The sequence below is a fragment of the Solanum verrucosum genome, unplaced genomic scaffold (genome assembly GCF_900185275.1).
Source record: "Solanum verrucosum unplaced genomic scaffold, falcon-dt-bn FXZP01000067.1, whole genome shotgun sequence".
In the NCBI taxonomy this organism is placed as follows: domain Eukaryota; kingdom Viridiplantae; phylum Streptophyta; class Magnoliopsida; order Solanales; family Solanaceae; genus Solanum; species Solanum verrucosum.
In genome coordinates, this window is record NW_026020175.1 from 1,552,748 (window position 1) to 1,569,498 (window position 16,751).

General features: G+C 34.8%; 3 protein-coding genes across 3 annotated transcripts; 2 read left to right on the plus strand and 1 right to left on the minus strand.

The window, feature by feature from the left end:
- Nucleotides 1-808: 808 nt before the first annotated feature.
- On the minus strand, nt 809-7,330 carry LOC125828952 (triosephosphate isomerase, chloroplastic-like). Its single transcript, XM_049508258.1, has 9 exons — nt 7,048-7,330; nt 6,505-6,531; nt 6,301-6,370; nt 5,116-5,239; nt 3,347-3,431; nt 3,056-3,188; nt 2,637-2,810; nt 2,083-2,165; nt 809-1,194 (listed from the first exon to the last, which is right to left on the minus strand). Exons 1-9 carry the CDS (start codon nt 7,252-7,254, stop codon nt 1,138-1,140), a joined length of 960 nt encoding a protein of 319 aa, XP_049364215.1. The 5' UTR covers nt 7,255-7,330; the 3' UTR covers nt 809-1,137.
- Nucleotides 7,331-9,381: 2,051 nt separating this feature from the next.
- On the plus strand, nt 9,382-13,708 carry LOC125828953 (translocon-associated protein subunit alpha-like). The gene is made up of 8 exons (XM_049508259.1): nt 9,382-9,593; nt 10,355-10,519; nt 10,630-10,680; nt 10,770-10,858; nt 12,400-12,477; nt 12,605-12,808; nt 13,221-13,298; nt 13,423-13,708. The coding sequence occupies exons 1-8, from the start codon at nt 9,530-9,532 to the stop codon at nt 13,471-13,473; spliced, it is 780 nt and encodes a 259-aa protein (XP_049364216.1). The 5' UTR covers nt 9,382-9,529; the 3' UTR covers nt 13,474-13,708.
- Nucleotides 13,709-15,163: 1,455 nt separating this feature from the next.
- LOC125828954 (proline-rich protein 4-like) lies at nt 15,164-16,271 on the plus strand. The gene is made up of 2 exons (XM_049508261.1): nt 15,164-15,396; nt 15,656-16,271. Exons 1-2 carry the CDS (start codon nt 15,234-15,236, stop codon nt 16,153-16,155), a joined length of 663 nt encoding a protein of 220 aa, XP_049364218.1. The 5' UTR covers nt 15,164-15,233; the 3' UTR covers nt 16,156-16,271.
- The last annotated feature ends 480 nt before the right edge of the window (nt 16,272-16,751 follow it).

Here is a 16,751-nt window from a genome sequence, read left to right on the forward strand (position 1 = left end):
AATTCAAGACATAAGTGTCATATTTCTTATAAAGAAATACGAAACTTATGTTTTGAATTTGTTAGATTTTAATGAACAAAACTTCAAGCATCAATTTGTCAAAACAATAAAAATCTAACAAATTCATTCAGCACCCTTTTTCATGTATGTCTACTTAATTTATTTGAGAAACCTGCATACACATAATTACACTCACAATTTGAACAAATAATTTCTTTTTCTTTACTTGTTTTGCAATTACAATTTACTTTTTTTCATACTTACAAAAATTTATGGCAAACGCTGCCCATCTGTCCTGTTCTCACTTAAATTTCAGACTTGTGTCATTTTAAGGTTCCAACTTGTCAAGTATGCCTAACCCATACTTCATTAAACCAAGTATAACTTATACTAGGTAGACCTTTACGCCAACTTGTTTGAAATATAATTAACTTTTGCAAAGTAGCTTAAAAATAGTTACTTCTCCATTACAATTAAATGCAAAAAGACTTAGTTTTACATGTATACGTTCAAATTTCGAGACTGTCATGGAACTTCATTTATAAAAGTTTGAACTCTAGAACACTATTCGAGAGTTTCACTTTTATAAGTTTAACTCCAAGACGATGTGATCAAGTTTGAATCTCTACTAGTGAAACTTCACTTACTATGCTGGAGTGATGATACGCTTGAGATAAAACCATGCTGTGCAGTGCACTGGGATTCTGGGAGCTAAGGTGCCTTCAAACATCTGAAATCAATTGTAGTTCCAAGAAAAGAAAAAAGAGCAGAAAATGTACTCATTGACCATACTTCTTCACAATCCACATTCATCATTTGAAGCATAGATATTTATTTTGGGTTGGGGGTGTTGGGAGGGGTCAAGTAACTTCAGCAAACTTTGGTATAATTAGTGTCAAGGAACATACAACACATCCAAACCCCGCTATAAAAAAAAATTTACACTCTGAAGCTCCACATTTTGCTTTCACTGTGTTATTAAAATGAGATGGATGAAAAACAAGTTATACAGGATGAGTTGGAAAGTTACCAAAATTCCACTAGATAAAACTCATTCATAAATTGACCATCTGATGCTTCCAGCACTGCTATTTCTCTAAGCCATTTATTTCAACGACTACAACCCGTGACAAATGATCAAGCAGCTACCTTCTTGGATGTTACAGAATTAATAATGGTGGCAAACTCAGGACCCTGAAACATAGAATATTAAGGTTACTGCGCATTTCCAAAAAAAAAAGTTAATTCCAATGGAGAATTTCCACTTTGAATAAATGATGCAGCGACAAGTTAGAAACCAACAAGCTAGGAGTTGGTTTAGTACACATTTAATGAAACTAATTGCAATGTGTATATTTTTATTCTATCTCCATGTAAATTTCTAAGATACAACCACCACCTATGGCTGATTACTTCTATCATCTTTTTGTGATGACCAAAAAAATTTTCCGAGGGACAGTTGACACATGGTTGTAACTTGGTGGATAATGGGTTGTCCCTTTACCCATCTCCACTTAAATACCGGCTTTAGTCCATGGCAGAGTCGAACTATTGACATGAGTCTAACCCACGTGTCATGCACTGTGCTCTTACCATTGACCCGAAGCCCTAGGGATATTGCTTTTGTCATACTCCGTCAAACTCCAAGTCCCAAGGATCTTCACATTAAACTCCACATATCACTAAAGTTCTTTCCAAACCAACTTCAGCACTCCAGAGTGTGCGCAGTAGTTGCCCCAACACCAAAGAATTTTTAGTGTCCACGATAAAGGGTAGGTCCACTGTCCACTTATAGTCACGATGAACAACAATTTTTTTCCAATACTAGTCACAGTGAACAACATTTTCTAGATATGATGTTCTTTCTAAGGGGATGCCATAAATTCTAGGTCCAGCTTAAATTTAATAACTTATCCATGTTTTAATTTTTGTAATTTTGGTCAAGGATACAGTTCTTGCATGTTACAATCATTTCCACTGATCCCAAATATTTTACGGATACATTCCACATGCTACAGTCAAATAGGAAACTAAAAAATATTTGCCAGACAAAATGCATGTACTTAGCAATTAAAAGATAACCTTTAAAGAAGCACCCCCCACTAGAAAGCCATCAATATCTTCTTTCTTCGCCAGGTCAGAAGAGTTGCCTCCGTTCACAGAGCCTGTCAAAATTTTACAGTTTTATGAAACATGAAAATTACAATTCAGTTTCACAAAAAATCCAGGCATATCAACAGCAAAGAAACAGGATTTTGGAGCACCAAATACAGGTTGGATATGTCTTAATTTAACAATGCGTCAAAGTCCTTCGCTGACTCACAAAAAGAATTCTTCAAAAGACAAACAAATAAGAATTCAACAAAAAGAGTTAGGGGTTCACTTCCCCATCCCCCCTAAGTAGAAAACAACAAAAAGAATTGTTGACTCCTGTAATTATGATACTTTACGGCTCAACACAACCCAAGCGGAAGAGGGGAACTTTTACAATATCTAGTTGACATATCAATAACAAATCACAACATGGCTTAAATCCTTAACTTTTAACAATAACTCATGCAATCTCAATTCGCATGCATGAAACACAGAAGAGGAAAAGTTACTTTTTACATGAATTCAACACTCAAATTCATTACCTCCATATATGATGCGTGTTTTAGAAGCAACTTCTGCAGAAACATTCTTACTTAGCCAATCACGAACAGCTGCATGGACCTCCTGAGCCTGCTCAGGTGACGCCACTTTACCAGTTCCAATAGCCCATACAGGCTCATATGCAATGACAACATCATCCCAACTTGGTAAAGCATCTGCACATCACAGAAATGTCATCAAAGAGATCTAAGAAAGATAAAGCTTTCACATGTAACACTTTTAGCCTAAGGGAGAAAATTCATTAAGCCAAGGCAATGGATATAAATGACTATCCCATCCCTGCCCCCAGTGAGTAATCTTAGCTTTTAATAGAACATCATATACATATATAGGTCTCATGAATATGAGATGAAAGATTCTGCAAGTAAGACTATATTCAACATAATCAGCAAAATCTCACCGGCAAATGCCTTCAACTGCTTGAAACATACATCAAAAGTTTTTCCAGCTTCTCTTTCTTCCAATAGCTCTCCAATACAGGCTATAACTCCAACATTCTGGCTCAAGGCATAAGCGGCCTTCTTCCCAATAAACTGCACGAGAGAATGGCCCAGTCAAGTCCTTAGTGAACAGCTCAACACACAACGAAGTATCATCAAGACCCGGCAAATGTTTTACTTCATTTCACTTGTGACAAATTGCTTAGTTTTCCATAAAATTCACAAATCAAATGATTCATGCAAAGCCTTACTTCATCATTTTCTCCAATTACATGTCTCCGCTCAGAATGACCAAGAATGACCCACTTGCAGCCAACATCCTTCAACTGTTCCACGCTACATATGTTAAATAAAACATATTATAAATTGAAGATGAGTTACACTAACAGGAGAGTAATTGGGTCCACACTTGATCTCTGACATATTTTGAAGTCATACACAATGAGCAATGAAGAAATGATGGTCTCTGCCGTCCATTACCTAATGAACTGCACTTCTGATAGGATTCATAAAGTGGAGTTTAACTTTAAGGTTGGATTCCACATCTAATTGGTGGAAAGAAGCATTGGCTTATATTTTAATGGAGATGTGGCCTTGTAGGACAATCAGATAACAGATTCCCTTTTATTCTATTCAATATCTTGACTACATAGTAATGCTATTGTTAATGAAATATGGATACAATGGTGGATTTCATTGTACTAAATTCACTACCCATTATTATCTTCTTTTCCTTGACGAAGATGGAGGGAATTAAGTTCAAAGTCATGGTTTGACCTGAAATCCCACACTTAAAGAACAAAAAAATCCTACTGATAATTTGGATTGGGCAATGGACCTCTCAAAGATGCCTTCCCTGAAACTTCAAGTCAACAGAATAAGCTTAAGAAAATTTCGTAATAATTGGGAAATCAATAGGCTTCAAATTTCTTCAAAATACTGAAGCAATTTCATCGTACCATTGATCAACAAGAAAGACTGACATGGCTAAGGCACAGCTACAACGTCAAATCTTCATACACAGCTTCAAATCATACTGGATAGCAGGCTGGTATTAGGCACTGGAAACACAGCTGAGATAAAATACCCATCAAAGTGGCACTCTTTACTTGATGTGGTAAAATTCTGGCTTGTATTTGGTGGAATGTTTGGAAGGAAAGAAAATCAAGATGTTTGGAAGATATAGTCAGGCCTGTCCAGAAGATTAAGATGACTTCTTTGCTTTTGTTTCATTTTTGGTGTAAGGAAGAATTACTATAAGTAGATTCACTGTTAGATATCCTAGAACCCTTGCAATAAGAACAAGGTTACACTTTTTCTCCTTTCGAATAGTAGATACGGGCATACGGCTCTTAGTACAGCTTTTTTTCACTAAAATTGTTACCTCTTTTCACTCAAAAAAGGATAACCATAACCATAACCACAGAGAAAACACAAAGAGAAACTTCTGATCTCAACAGCGATGTCATGCAGGCCTTATTGGTGAAAATATAGTTAACACTCTCTCATTAGGATGACAAGAAAAACATTGGTTTGGTACACCTTGAAAGGACACAACCAATTAAAACTACGCTGAAAATCAGTTAAGGAAGAATAAACTTGTACAGATTCGTTAGCCATCTTGTCGCTCCTTTAATGGGGCAATTTCCCTATAGTTTGGTTGTACGAAGGCTATTGAGCTCCTATCTTTATCAGAGTTCAAATACCCATAGAGCCAAAAATGCTAGGTGATTACTTCTATTTGCCTAAGCCTTCGTGAGTAAAGTTACCGGATACATATGCTAGTGGGAGGTAGTAGGTATCAGGTAGAATAGTTAGAGGTATGCCTTGCTAACCCGGACACCATCATTATAAAAGAAAAAGAAGTAAATTTTGGTCTGGATTTTCAGAAAATTTGGAAAGACTGCAAATTAACATTCGAAACCAGACTGTTGAATTACCATAAACCATCATATAGTGAAGAACAAAGCAATTCTGGCGCGTTAATTGATTTAAATTTAATTTTACATGTGAGCTTAACCTGATTTCACCCGTGAAAGCTCCACCTTTGCCAGTCCAGCAATTCTGACCAGAAATCTCAATCCTATCAGTTAGTGAACTCTTCACTTGATCAATGTACAGAAAGGGAGGTGCTACAACCACATCTGCAAGTATCCAAGAAGAACATATTATTTTGTGATAGCAACTGATTCAGAATATAAAATTACTATATGAATGTTAGAAATTAATAATATTTTCAGCAATCTTGATTAGTTGACCGATGAAGATGAAGAAAATCAATATAATAGGTGGAGAAAGTGTTTTATCTATATACGGATATGATATCACAATGCCGAAACCATTACGGTGCATACTCTGGAAGGACTGGGCTATCAGCACCAAACATTCATGAAACTTTGGACATGGACATATCCAATTACAAATACCGGTATTACATCTTTATCGATACTACAGAGTAAATATTGGGAAGCAAAGAAAGAATAAAGAGAATGAGAGTAGAGTAGGATGAACAACTGAATCATCTAAAATGCTGCAGACCCGCAAACAAGAAACAGAAAAAGGAATCCCCTTAAGAGAAGCATCATCTTTTGTGTGCCTTTGTCATGCCTTTTGCAACACCTCTTTGAGCAGGCTAATTAACATGAGTTTGCTTCTAAATCTAACGGCCAGAACATTTAAAGATGACTTGCTTTTCCACGACTTCTCTCTACGTCTAGGTTTGTAAAGGATAAGTATCAACAGGACATGTAGATATGGCCAGTGTCATGAAAAACTTCGATTGCAAATCTTCACAATTCATATAAGGTTTCTATATTTTTCATTAATGCTTGCATAATCAACTTCATTCTCGTTAAAACTGAATACCAGTATTACCAAGACGAGGAAAGAATCATTTCAGATTTCAAATACAAGTATAAAACGGAAAAAAAGAGCATGGTGTTATCCGTGTGGCCTTGAATAAAACGAGATATCATCCTAGAACAGCACTATGAAAGGGATATGCACAACAAACTATATTGAATGTAGGGTGAGAAGTAGTCAGCAAACTAGGGTCAAACTAAGTGGCAACTGTAACAGGCTTACAAAGATTACTCTGCAATCAAAATCCGAATAGGGTAGAAAGTCATTGAGACAGCTTCACAGAAAGCTGGATATGCACATACAGCTTGAGGCAATGGAAAGTGAACAACATTGAAGAACTCACCAACATCTGACTCGAGTTTCGCACTGTTCAGATCAGATACAAGCTTGCTTATGGAGTCCTTTGTTCCATTCTGGGAGAAACATTGACAAAGTTACGAAAACAAAAAAATCATAGGGAAATAAATGCCACCGCCCATTATGAAAAAGAGGGGTTTCAAATTTCAATTACATAACTAGACAAGAGGACATAAGATGTAATACTTACACATTTCCAGTTGCCACCAACAAAGAACTGCAAACAATAACAAATCTATAATCAGACATCCAATACGAAAAGGGCGATAATTGAAAGTTCAAAAATGTATTACACGAGGCCTAGAAAAGTTGTGAAAGCTACCATAATGCATTTTAGGGGCAAATTCTAGTGTCATGACAAATCTAACCCATGTTGCATTGGATGATTGTTTATAAAGAAGAAGCCAACCAGCCTAATCCAGTGTGATAAGGTGCGAACTTGAAGCAGTCCCATAAACAAGAAAGGGGGCTCAAATAGAGTAGAATAAATATAGAGGATTCATGTAGTAAACCCCAACTAGTTTGGATTGAAGACATAGTTGAAAACAAGGTCATAAATAACTTGTTAATCCAATTGCTATTTCTAATTTGCTGTTTAGTCAGTAAAAGTGGTTCAATACAGGCATTGTGCCATACTCTGTTCTAATAACTTGTATCAATTCAGATCACACACACAGCCTAACAAACTGACGAAATCTACTAAGCCAAATATATAATCTAAAAGCTTATGTACCTTGCCGGAGCCAGCCATGGAGACGACGGGTCTGCAAGGTTTGTGAGAGGGCGAAAGGCGTAAGTGAGAGTCAACATTTTGGAAAAAAGAGTGAGTATTGTCAAGCTTGAAATTAGAAGATGGACGGAGACCAGAAAAGTGTGGTGGAGAGGAAAAGGAAATGGCAGATTTTGGACCAGAAAGTTGAGAAGCTAAAGAAGCTGCCATTTCCTAAACTGAAGATATTTGTAATGGCACCTTCGCTTATCTATCTGCTTCTTGTGTTTATTATTGGGCAAAACAAATTGCTGTTACTATTCGGAACATCTATATGTGTTATATCCATGTGTTTGGTTCACCGACTATGCCCGCTGATTGAAACTCATTCTGTCTAATCCATTCGTTCACTTTTATTTATTCACTATTTTAAAAATAATTTTTTTTTTAATTTTATTTTATTCTTAATGTTAATTACTTATTCTTATGTACACGTAAAAATGAATGGAAAGAATATATATTAAGATAATAATCAAAGTGATTAATGATTTTTCTTAGAAGGTGGTAAAATACTCATATGCATGTAAAGCTTGGTGCAGAGTTGTGGTATCTGGATGGATAAGGTTAAAAATGATTCTTATAGAATGGAAGGATATGTCATTTTCTAAGGCCACAAATTGATGGCTGCTTTAATCTCTTTTTCAAGAACAAGAATATAATTGGGACAGGATAGCATTGAACGTCCTCCTCTATTGGACACATGTTAATATCTTAAAGTGGTACTGGATTCTTGAGGATCTGTGGTGGAAAAAATTACTAATTGTAGATGCCTCTCAAGTCTTATCCATCATCTGAACCATCAATATTGTAAGCATTTATGGAGGAAGTTATCCACGTTAAGCATTAATTTTAGAGAAAGTGGGAATGAGACTTGGATCACTCCTAAGAATTAACATTTGCACATCAGCTACACCTAAAGGACACTATACAACAATTTACATACATATTTCCTGAAAAGTATGAAAGTAAATGTCATAATATTCAGAAACGTCATCATAAATAAAAAAAATCTATGAGGAGGATAGAATCTTGTGTATAATTAAGTCGTGGAAAACTAGGTCATATACTGCAAAGTTATAGACATTTCACTAAGACAGTCCTAAATGAATATAGACCCTCAACATTCAGAGAAGAGACGTCAAAGAAAGTATGACAATAAATTTCATTCCAAAAATTGAAAAGTCAAAGCAAGTGAAATGGACACCCTCCAAATAAAAAAGACAACATTTCATTCATGAAGCAACTATGATTACTTACATTGCAATCTAAATTAGACTTTCATAGCTATCAACAAAAAATTAAGAAAGTGGGGATGAGACTTGGATCACTCCTAAGAATTAGCATTTGAACATCAACCACACTTGAAGGACACTATGCAACAATTTATATGCAGGTTCTTTAAGAAATATGAAAAATATAACCTAAAAATTCAGCATAAAGTCATTTTCATATTTTTTATTGATCAATTACTCAGTTTCATGATTTATCGAAAAAAATAATTCTTTTAAAAAATTGTTGAATTTAAGGTTACTATATTTATTTGTGAATTTTTTGCGTTAATTTTATATTTTTTTCTTCATATTTTTCCTATTTTTATTAGTCAATTACTCATATTCGGGATTTATCGAAAAAAATTTGTTGAAAACGGGTCGGGTAGTTTATATAAAAGGGGGGTATATCTAGACCTTTTCGAATAGTTTAGGGGTATATTTGACCCCTTTCCCTTTAATATAAATGCCACGTCGTAATGTAAAAATGACGTGACAATTCCATTTGACATTTAACGCCAATAAGGGCATATCTAGACAAAAAGTTGGACTGCGATGACACAAGTGAACCAAACTTTAAACGGGGGTATATCTAGACCTTTTCGAATAGTTTAGGGGCATATTTGACCCTTTTCCCTAAGACTCTCTTATAAATTTGATTCAAGTAGATCATTTTAGATCCATTAAGAATTTTTATTTTTTTAAAAAAGAAACAAATGAACTTAATGAGTTTAATTTGAATGATTGAGATTTAGATCTAAAAATCAAACATACTGAATGGACTGGATCTGAATGATTAAGATTCAAACTTTTATTAAATACAAACAAATAAAGCCTAATGCACATCTTAATATTCAAATATGCATTAAGATTTAGACGTTTTAATCTTAATGAAAATAAATAAGGTTTTAATATTTTTATTTTTTTAAAAGAATAGGACAGCTAATTTTTCCATAAAAAAAACGTTGGTTAATTGGAAAAGTTAAGTTGGGCCCCCGTATTGGTTTGGTTTGGATGTCCGTATTTCGTAACACGAGGAGATTCACTTCCTATTCCTCTGTTTTACCGTCGCCGAAAAACGACAAAACTGCTGGTTTTGCTGGGCTTTTTTTGTCCCTCTTAGCTCAGCTCTACATTTCTGTTACCTCTCTCCTCTTCATCTTCATCTTCGATCTACAATGTCAATTAGGGTTTTCTCTGTTTTCCTCGCTCTCATTCTCTTCTCTTCATTATTTCTTCAAGGTTCGTTATTCTCAGATCCAGATCTCTCCTTTGTATATTCTTCAATGTCTTTTAATCTTTTGTGTGATCTTTGAAATTGACATTCAATTCGATGCAATCGACGTTTCTATTTACTATTAAAAGTTGAGATGCAATAGATATTCGAGATCACTGGCAAATATCAGCCTCTTTCTGTTTGTTTTTGAAATTCTTTTATGTATTTGTTTCCAATTATGTTATCGTCCTAGTTGATGTGGTGTGGGATGTGAATATGTGATTTGTCTTTGTTGAGTAAATCTGTCTCTGAATGCTAAGGCTACATACCTTGATAATCTTCTCCATTTAGAAACGGAAGTTTAATCAAAATTTAGTATTTGGAAATAAGTCAGAATTTGAATTGTGCTTTGGGTGGCAATAGTGGAAACGTTGTACTAGTAATGCTGTAGTTAAATTAACTATCTTTGATTTGATAGTATCATTTTATATATGACATGGGAAAGAACTGTTGATGCATGCATAGATCCCACCTAATAGAGTAGTTCAGTTGCTTGATTTTCAGGTTTCAGTTAGTTATTCTTGATGTTTGCATACCTTATTGATTATTGTCTTCTAGACTTTGGGCCTGATTATAGAAGAAAGATTACAGAGGATTTGTATGGCTGATATGCTTATTAGTTTGTCTGCTTTTGCAGTTGATTATTAGGAGGAGTTCCGTTTCAAACATTGGCCTATTATTTCCTGCATTTCATGTTGGTTTCTTATTGTTTTGATTTTCTTCATAGTTGCTAGATGTCAATCCGACCCTGAAACAGATGTGGTAGAAGGCACTGGAGAAGCAGGAGATCTTGGAATTGTTAATGATGATGTCCAAGATTTTGGCAGTGATAGTTTTAGTCCCGCACCTGGGATTGAGACGGTTTGTGTTTTCCCCAAAAACCCTTCTAAGGGTAAGTTAAACCCTTTCTGTTTTGTATCTTTATTCTTTGTTTTGCTTAAATGATAGTACTTAATAGTTTAAGAATTGCATCTCTCAGAACATATTTCTTCGTCTTTGCAGTAGTGGCAGCTGGTGAGGAAAGTGAGCTGTTAGTTGGATTGAAAAATGATGGTAATCCTTTTGTGTTTCAGTGGATTTATCCTTCCCTTCAAGTGCTTAATTTTAGTGATTCATTTCCCAATTTTGGATGCCTACTACAGGGGATTCAAGTTTGAATATCATTGCAATCCAAGCCAGCGTACACCTTCCTTTTGATCACCGCTATTTGGTTCAAAATCTGTCTGTACAGGTAATTGTTTGGATTTATTTTTTGGTAGAAATCAGGACACACTCTGCTTCTTCCATAATATTTGTGGTATATTATGTCCTTTATGCTGAAAGAAAAACTTCTTATCTCAAATTTATTTTACTTGTTATTTTGGTTCTTTAAGCTGGAATTTACCTATCCACTGAGTTTTGAGTTCTTCGGGTCACATTCAATCTTATTTAAGGTTTCTCCATGTTGACTTTTAACCTTAAGGTTAATAGTTTCCTTATTTAGCTAAAGTTTCATGCACTTGCTTTTGTAGCAAGCCAATTTTCAAGCAAGTTGTTGTCAGGGCCCTTAACTTTTCTGGTTTTAACAAATGGGTTGTTTTGATTTTCTTAAAAGTTGGTGGTCAGAAGACTTTGAACATTTAGTACACTTAATGAATAATAAGGTCATTATTTAATTTTTAGGTTAATTCACATTGATTTAGGATGACGAGAATGAGCAAGATCATTTTCAGTTTTACAATGTGAAAAATGAAAAAAATAAATTAAACATTTATGTATATGAAAATCTCCAAAATGTATTTCTATTTTAAAATGATATCAAGAATGACCAAGCAATAGACATGAATTGTGATTGCTCTGAGCCTCTTGACTTGCTCATAGAAAAGTTTAGATCACTACTACTTCACCCAAAAAGTACATTCCACTGTTTGTGCAAAGTCCAAGTTTAATGAAATATTACAGAAATACCCCAGAAACTGGAACGTTAATTATATTGTTATCTGTTCGACATGGACAGATAAAATATAAATTTGATAAAAGCTTCTGAAGTTGTGTAGGGCTTTCTATAAATTTTCTTATACAGAGTGTTTCATGGATTGCATGTTGTTGATTGTATAGTGTGTGTTGTCTGTTTTTCAAGCTGCACTAAGTTCAGTTGCCATTAATCTGTCCCTGACTCAATAGAATTGGAGTTAATAGTTGCTGGAATGAGCTCCTCCTATGAAGCTTGGGGGTGTGCTTTGCCGATAGTGGTGGCTAATTCAATTTTGATGGTGCATACTACATATCATTCAAAATGGATGTTAAATTTAAGGTGAAGCAGTTGAGACTAAGAATACCTACCCCCACCCGGAGGGGAAAAACAAGGGATGTGAGCTGGTTAGCTGCCAGTTGAATGAGCTTGTATACAAAACTCATTCTTCTCACGATTGAAACAATTTTTCCCCATTTGGGTTTTTGTCTTATTTCTTAATATGATTGCTCATTGGATATAATTTTAGGTTTATCATTAGTAGACTGTATATTACTGAAATTGATAAGTTCTTAAAGTAACACAAATGGTAAATTATTTGAGAAGAAAATACCACTTCAAGATTATCTTGAAAGTAAAGAAAAAAATTTATATGTCACAAGGGCAGCGATTGCTTATTTATGCTTTACAGGATGAAAGCTCCGGTGATCTTCTGTTGTTAATGTGGAGTTCTTGTTCAAATGAGTCTTCTATTTTCATGCTATTTCACTGTCATTTGGGTTAGAGACCTTGCTAATTTTGTATCTTCTCCCATTTCCTAGGCTTTTAACAATGCTACAGTTCCACCTTCTGCTCAGGCCACTTTCCCATACATATTTGCTGTCAGCAAATTTATGCAGGTTGGTTGCTTGCCAAACATTTGTACTGCTTTTCTCTTTTATTATCTGCTTATTTTTGTACTTCTTTTGCTCACACTTAATGCTGCTATTGGTTCATACTCTGAATAATTTTTATTTAATGTTGCAGCCCGGAAGCTTTGATCTTGTCGGTATTATTGTTTATGAGATAGACCAGAACCCTTTTCAAAGTACATTCTACAATGGCACTATTGAAGTGACTGAGCCTGGTGGTCTTCTCAGTGTTGAGTCTGTTTTCTTGTTTTGTCTTGGAATTGCCCTCCTTGCCCTTCTTGGATTCTGGATTCGTGGTCAGATACAAAATCTCTCAAAGGTGATTACATTTACTCTTTATATAAGCACCTCATGAGAGCAGAAGAATATTGCTAGTGCATCAGAATTACTGAGTGGATTGATAAATACATGTGTGAATGGCCTCATTATTGATTAGGGTTATACTTTTCCTCTCATACACCCCTATCCTCCCGACATGGTATGATTTAGTTTGGTGTCAACAATCTTTAGAATTTGGTACTAACTGAGACTTGATATGGTGGTGCCAGTTAGATATATCCGTACATATAAGGGCATTACTGTAAGAACACAAAATGTATGAGGGGTTTACCTATGGGGCCGAGACAAATCTTATTGTAAATGTGTGTTTGTAGTCCATAAAATGTATATTGCACTTCTGTTGGTCCCTTTTCCTTTAAACCTTTGATTTTCTCTCTTTGATGTATGTATAGAAAACTAAGAGAGCTCCAAAGGCAAAGGTTGAAGTTGGAACAGCAACAACAGATGCATCCACGGATGAATGGCTTGAGGTTTGTGGTTTATTTTACTATTGGAAATATTTTATTGTCTAGTTTTTTAAAATCATGTTAACATGATTTCTTTTTTTGTTTGGACTTGGGTATGATCTTGATCTCCTTGTGTGTGTTTATGCAGGGAACTGCATATTCTCAGTCGCTCTCCAACAAGTCGAAGAAGAAGAAGTGAATGACTTGAACTTTCTGATACTGAGGCTAGAGATAGACTTGCGAATAGTTGAAAACATGAAATAGGTTTCCAAAAATAGAATCCATAGACGTTCTCCACTGTTGTAGCATGAGGGAAAAACCTATCATCCATGTCTTTTTAGTGCCAACTGACTTGTAGTTGGAGGTGGCAAAGACAATTTTGTCTTAACACATTCACATTTTTTCCTTTCAAATATTTATTGTTTTTCTGGGTAGATAGATTTGGCCAGCTAATGGTTCCTGTGGCCTTGTTCGAGTATGGTAGACTCCTTTTACCTTGTGGATCTTTAAAAGCATACAATAGAAATATTATCTGTGATATAGAAACTAAATAAAGAACAATAACATGTACTCAGCAAGGTAAATTTTATGGACTCAGCTCATATACTCCAGTTCAATTGGTTGGATGAGAAACTGATGATTTGGGACGAATCATATTATAGTAGTAGAACTTTAAAAGTATAAATGCAAGTTTCTACAGGCGGTGTTTCATTTGCAGACAAGTTATATAGAGATTATAATGGAGAGATTAGTTATATGCGAATTGTTAATATAAAAATTATTTTTTGTTGGGTGTTTGGTTCTTTGCACTAAAATAAGATGTACTGTATTATATCATTTGAAGGAGGATGAAGAATATGATAGAACGAGTTAGCTAACATTTTTCCCAACGGGTTAAGACTCCCTTTGAAACGGGAATCCCCGCAAGAAGGAGGGTTGATAGTATAGTAGTAGTCTTAATTGCAATATAATATGCATGATGATGCATATACGTCCATGAGTATGAGTATTTTGAAGTTAATAGCAAGAAAAAATAGTTGAGAAATGTCCATTGATTCACGGAGAGTGTGAGGAGACGAATAATTCCCATTTCATGAAAATGCCTGCATAATATACCTGCCTTTTTCTCTTTACTATATACTCCATCCGTTCCAATTTAAGTGTCTTAGTTTGATTGAACACAGTTTAAAAAATAAAGTGAGACTTTTAAATCTTGTTATCTTATATTAAAGATGTATGAAGTACTTTAAATTTTTGTGATTTTAAGCTAGCTATGTAAAATGCTGGAATTGAGAAACTTATTAAATATAAAAAGAGATACTGGTTTGAAACAAACCAAAAAGAAAAGTAAGATAGTTAAATTGAGACAAAGGAAGTACTTCCACACACAAAAAAGAAGCAAATCAGGCATAGTAGAAAGAATGCCAATTTGGTTCGGTTTGGATCAATTTTTATTTGAGAAAAGATCAAACCAAACCAACTATGTCAAATTATAAATACAATTGATTTTACAGTGTTTGTTGAACACTCCAAATGGCAATTCAACTAAAAGTAGTCAAAAGTTCACATGTAATTAATTACTCTGAATTTTAGCAAAATTTACATAAATAAGAACAGCTAAGTAGGTTTAGAAATAGAAAACAGACGAGGTTTGTAGTTGGATGATACTTCATTGAATGAAGTTAATAACTTTTGATCTAACAACTCACCCATATTTGTAATTTTTTCTTAACTTTTGCTAACTACAAACCTCTTTCAAACATTCCATAAGTCAAAAGTTCATGTGAATGTGCTTAACTATGTGTTGGTTGTAAGTGTAACTAATAAGAAATGTTACCATTTTTTGTACTATATATATACCCTTTAGCATCTCAATCAAACATACTCAACACATCAACTTTTTCTTATCTTCACATTTCTGGCAAAAGAGCTCATTTGCCTATTAGCATAGTGATCCCAATGGGGATTCATGAGTCCCTTTTTGGCAGAGTCTTCTCTGTTTCTTTGTTATTATTTGCAGTGAGCTTCTGCTATGCTGATGACAAGACAGTTCAGGTTGTTGGATTTGGGGAGTGTGCTGATTGCAAAGAGAGTAACATAAAGACCATTCATGCTTTTCAAGGTATGTAATCGTTAAAACCAAAAAACAACCTCTTGCAGAAATGTAAAAGAAAAAAAGTTGCGTAGTATAGACCTAATGTGGTCTAGAGTCTAGACCTTTCTTGAACTTTGTGCATAGTGGGAGCTTTGTGCACCTGACTGCTTTTATTTAATAGTTATAACCAAGTGTAGTGATACCACTAGTTTGAGGCTTGTAAAACCTTATATTCATCGTTTCAAATTCTGAATCTGTCTCTGATTATAACGATTCTTTCTTTCAGGGCTTCGTGTTACCATCAACTGCAGGAATGGAAATGGAGCAATCAAAACAAGAGGAGAGGGAAAACTTGATAAAGACGGAAAATTCGAAGTGTTACTTCCTAAAGAGATGGTGAAAGATGGGAAATTGAAGGAAGATTGTTTTGCACAACTCCATAGTGCATCTGCTGCACCATGTCCAACACACAATGGCATAGAAGCCTCCAAGATTGTATTCACCAATTCAGAAAAGAATGAAAAACAGACATTGAAACCAGTTGAAAATCTAAAATTCTCAACAACCTTATGCACCTCTGCTTTCCTCTGGCCATTCTTCAAGTTTCCACCATTTCCAAAATTTCCACCATTTCCCTTATACAAACAACCATTTCTACCTCCAATTCCAGCCATCAAAAAGCCACCTCTACCTCCAATTCCAACCTACACTAAGCCAACTCTACCTCCAATCCCACCACTCTTGAAAAAACCATTCCCTGAGATTCCAATCTTCAAAAAACCATAGGAGGGCTTTAAAAGAATAATGCACAGACATATAGGCGGATTCAAGATTCGAAGTTAGTTGATGTGCCTTTTAATGTATGTGTGTGTTTTTTTTAAATGGTTTAATAAAACTTTTATTTACATATATAGTTCGAGTTGAAAGTAACAAGTGCAGATGTACTATTGCATATGTGTTGAAATCAATGTCAAACTTGCTAAGTATGAAACAGTATAATTGAAGGATGATGGTGCTTGAGAATGTGAAACCATGAAAGATAAAGGCAAAATAGGTAAAAAAGAAAAAAGAGAGGGATTCACATAGTTAATGGAGTGGGGAATTATTAGAAATATGTTACTTATCTAGTTGTATGTTCATGCAGTCTATGCAGATATTTTAATATCCATAAATGACCGATATATGGGTTGTGGTGCAGTGGTGAGACTACTTCATTCTTAATCAGATGTCTCGGTTCGAGCCTTGGGTATGTATAAAATCCTATTGGGAACGCCACCCCGAATGGCCCCTGCAGTGCGCGATACAATTTCGCTTACGATTCAATAGAATCTCGTAGTTTTGATCCAAACTATTAGTATTCAAAAATTCACTTAATATATATA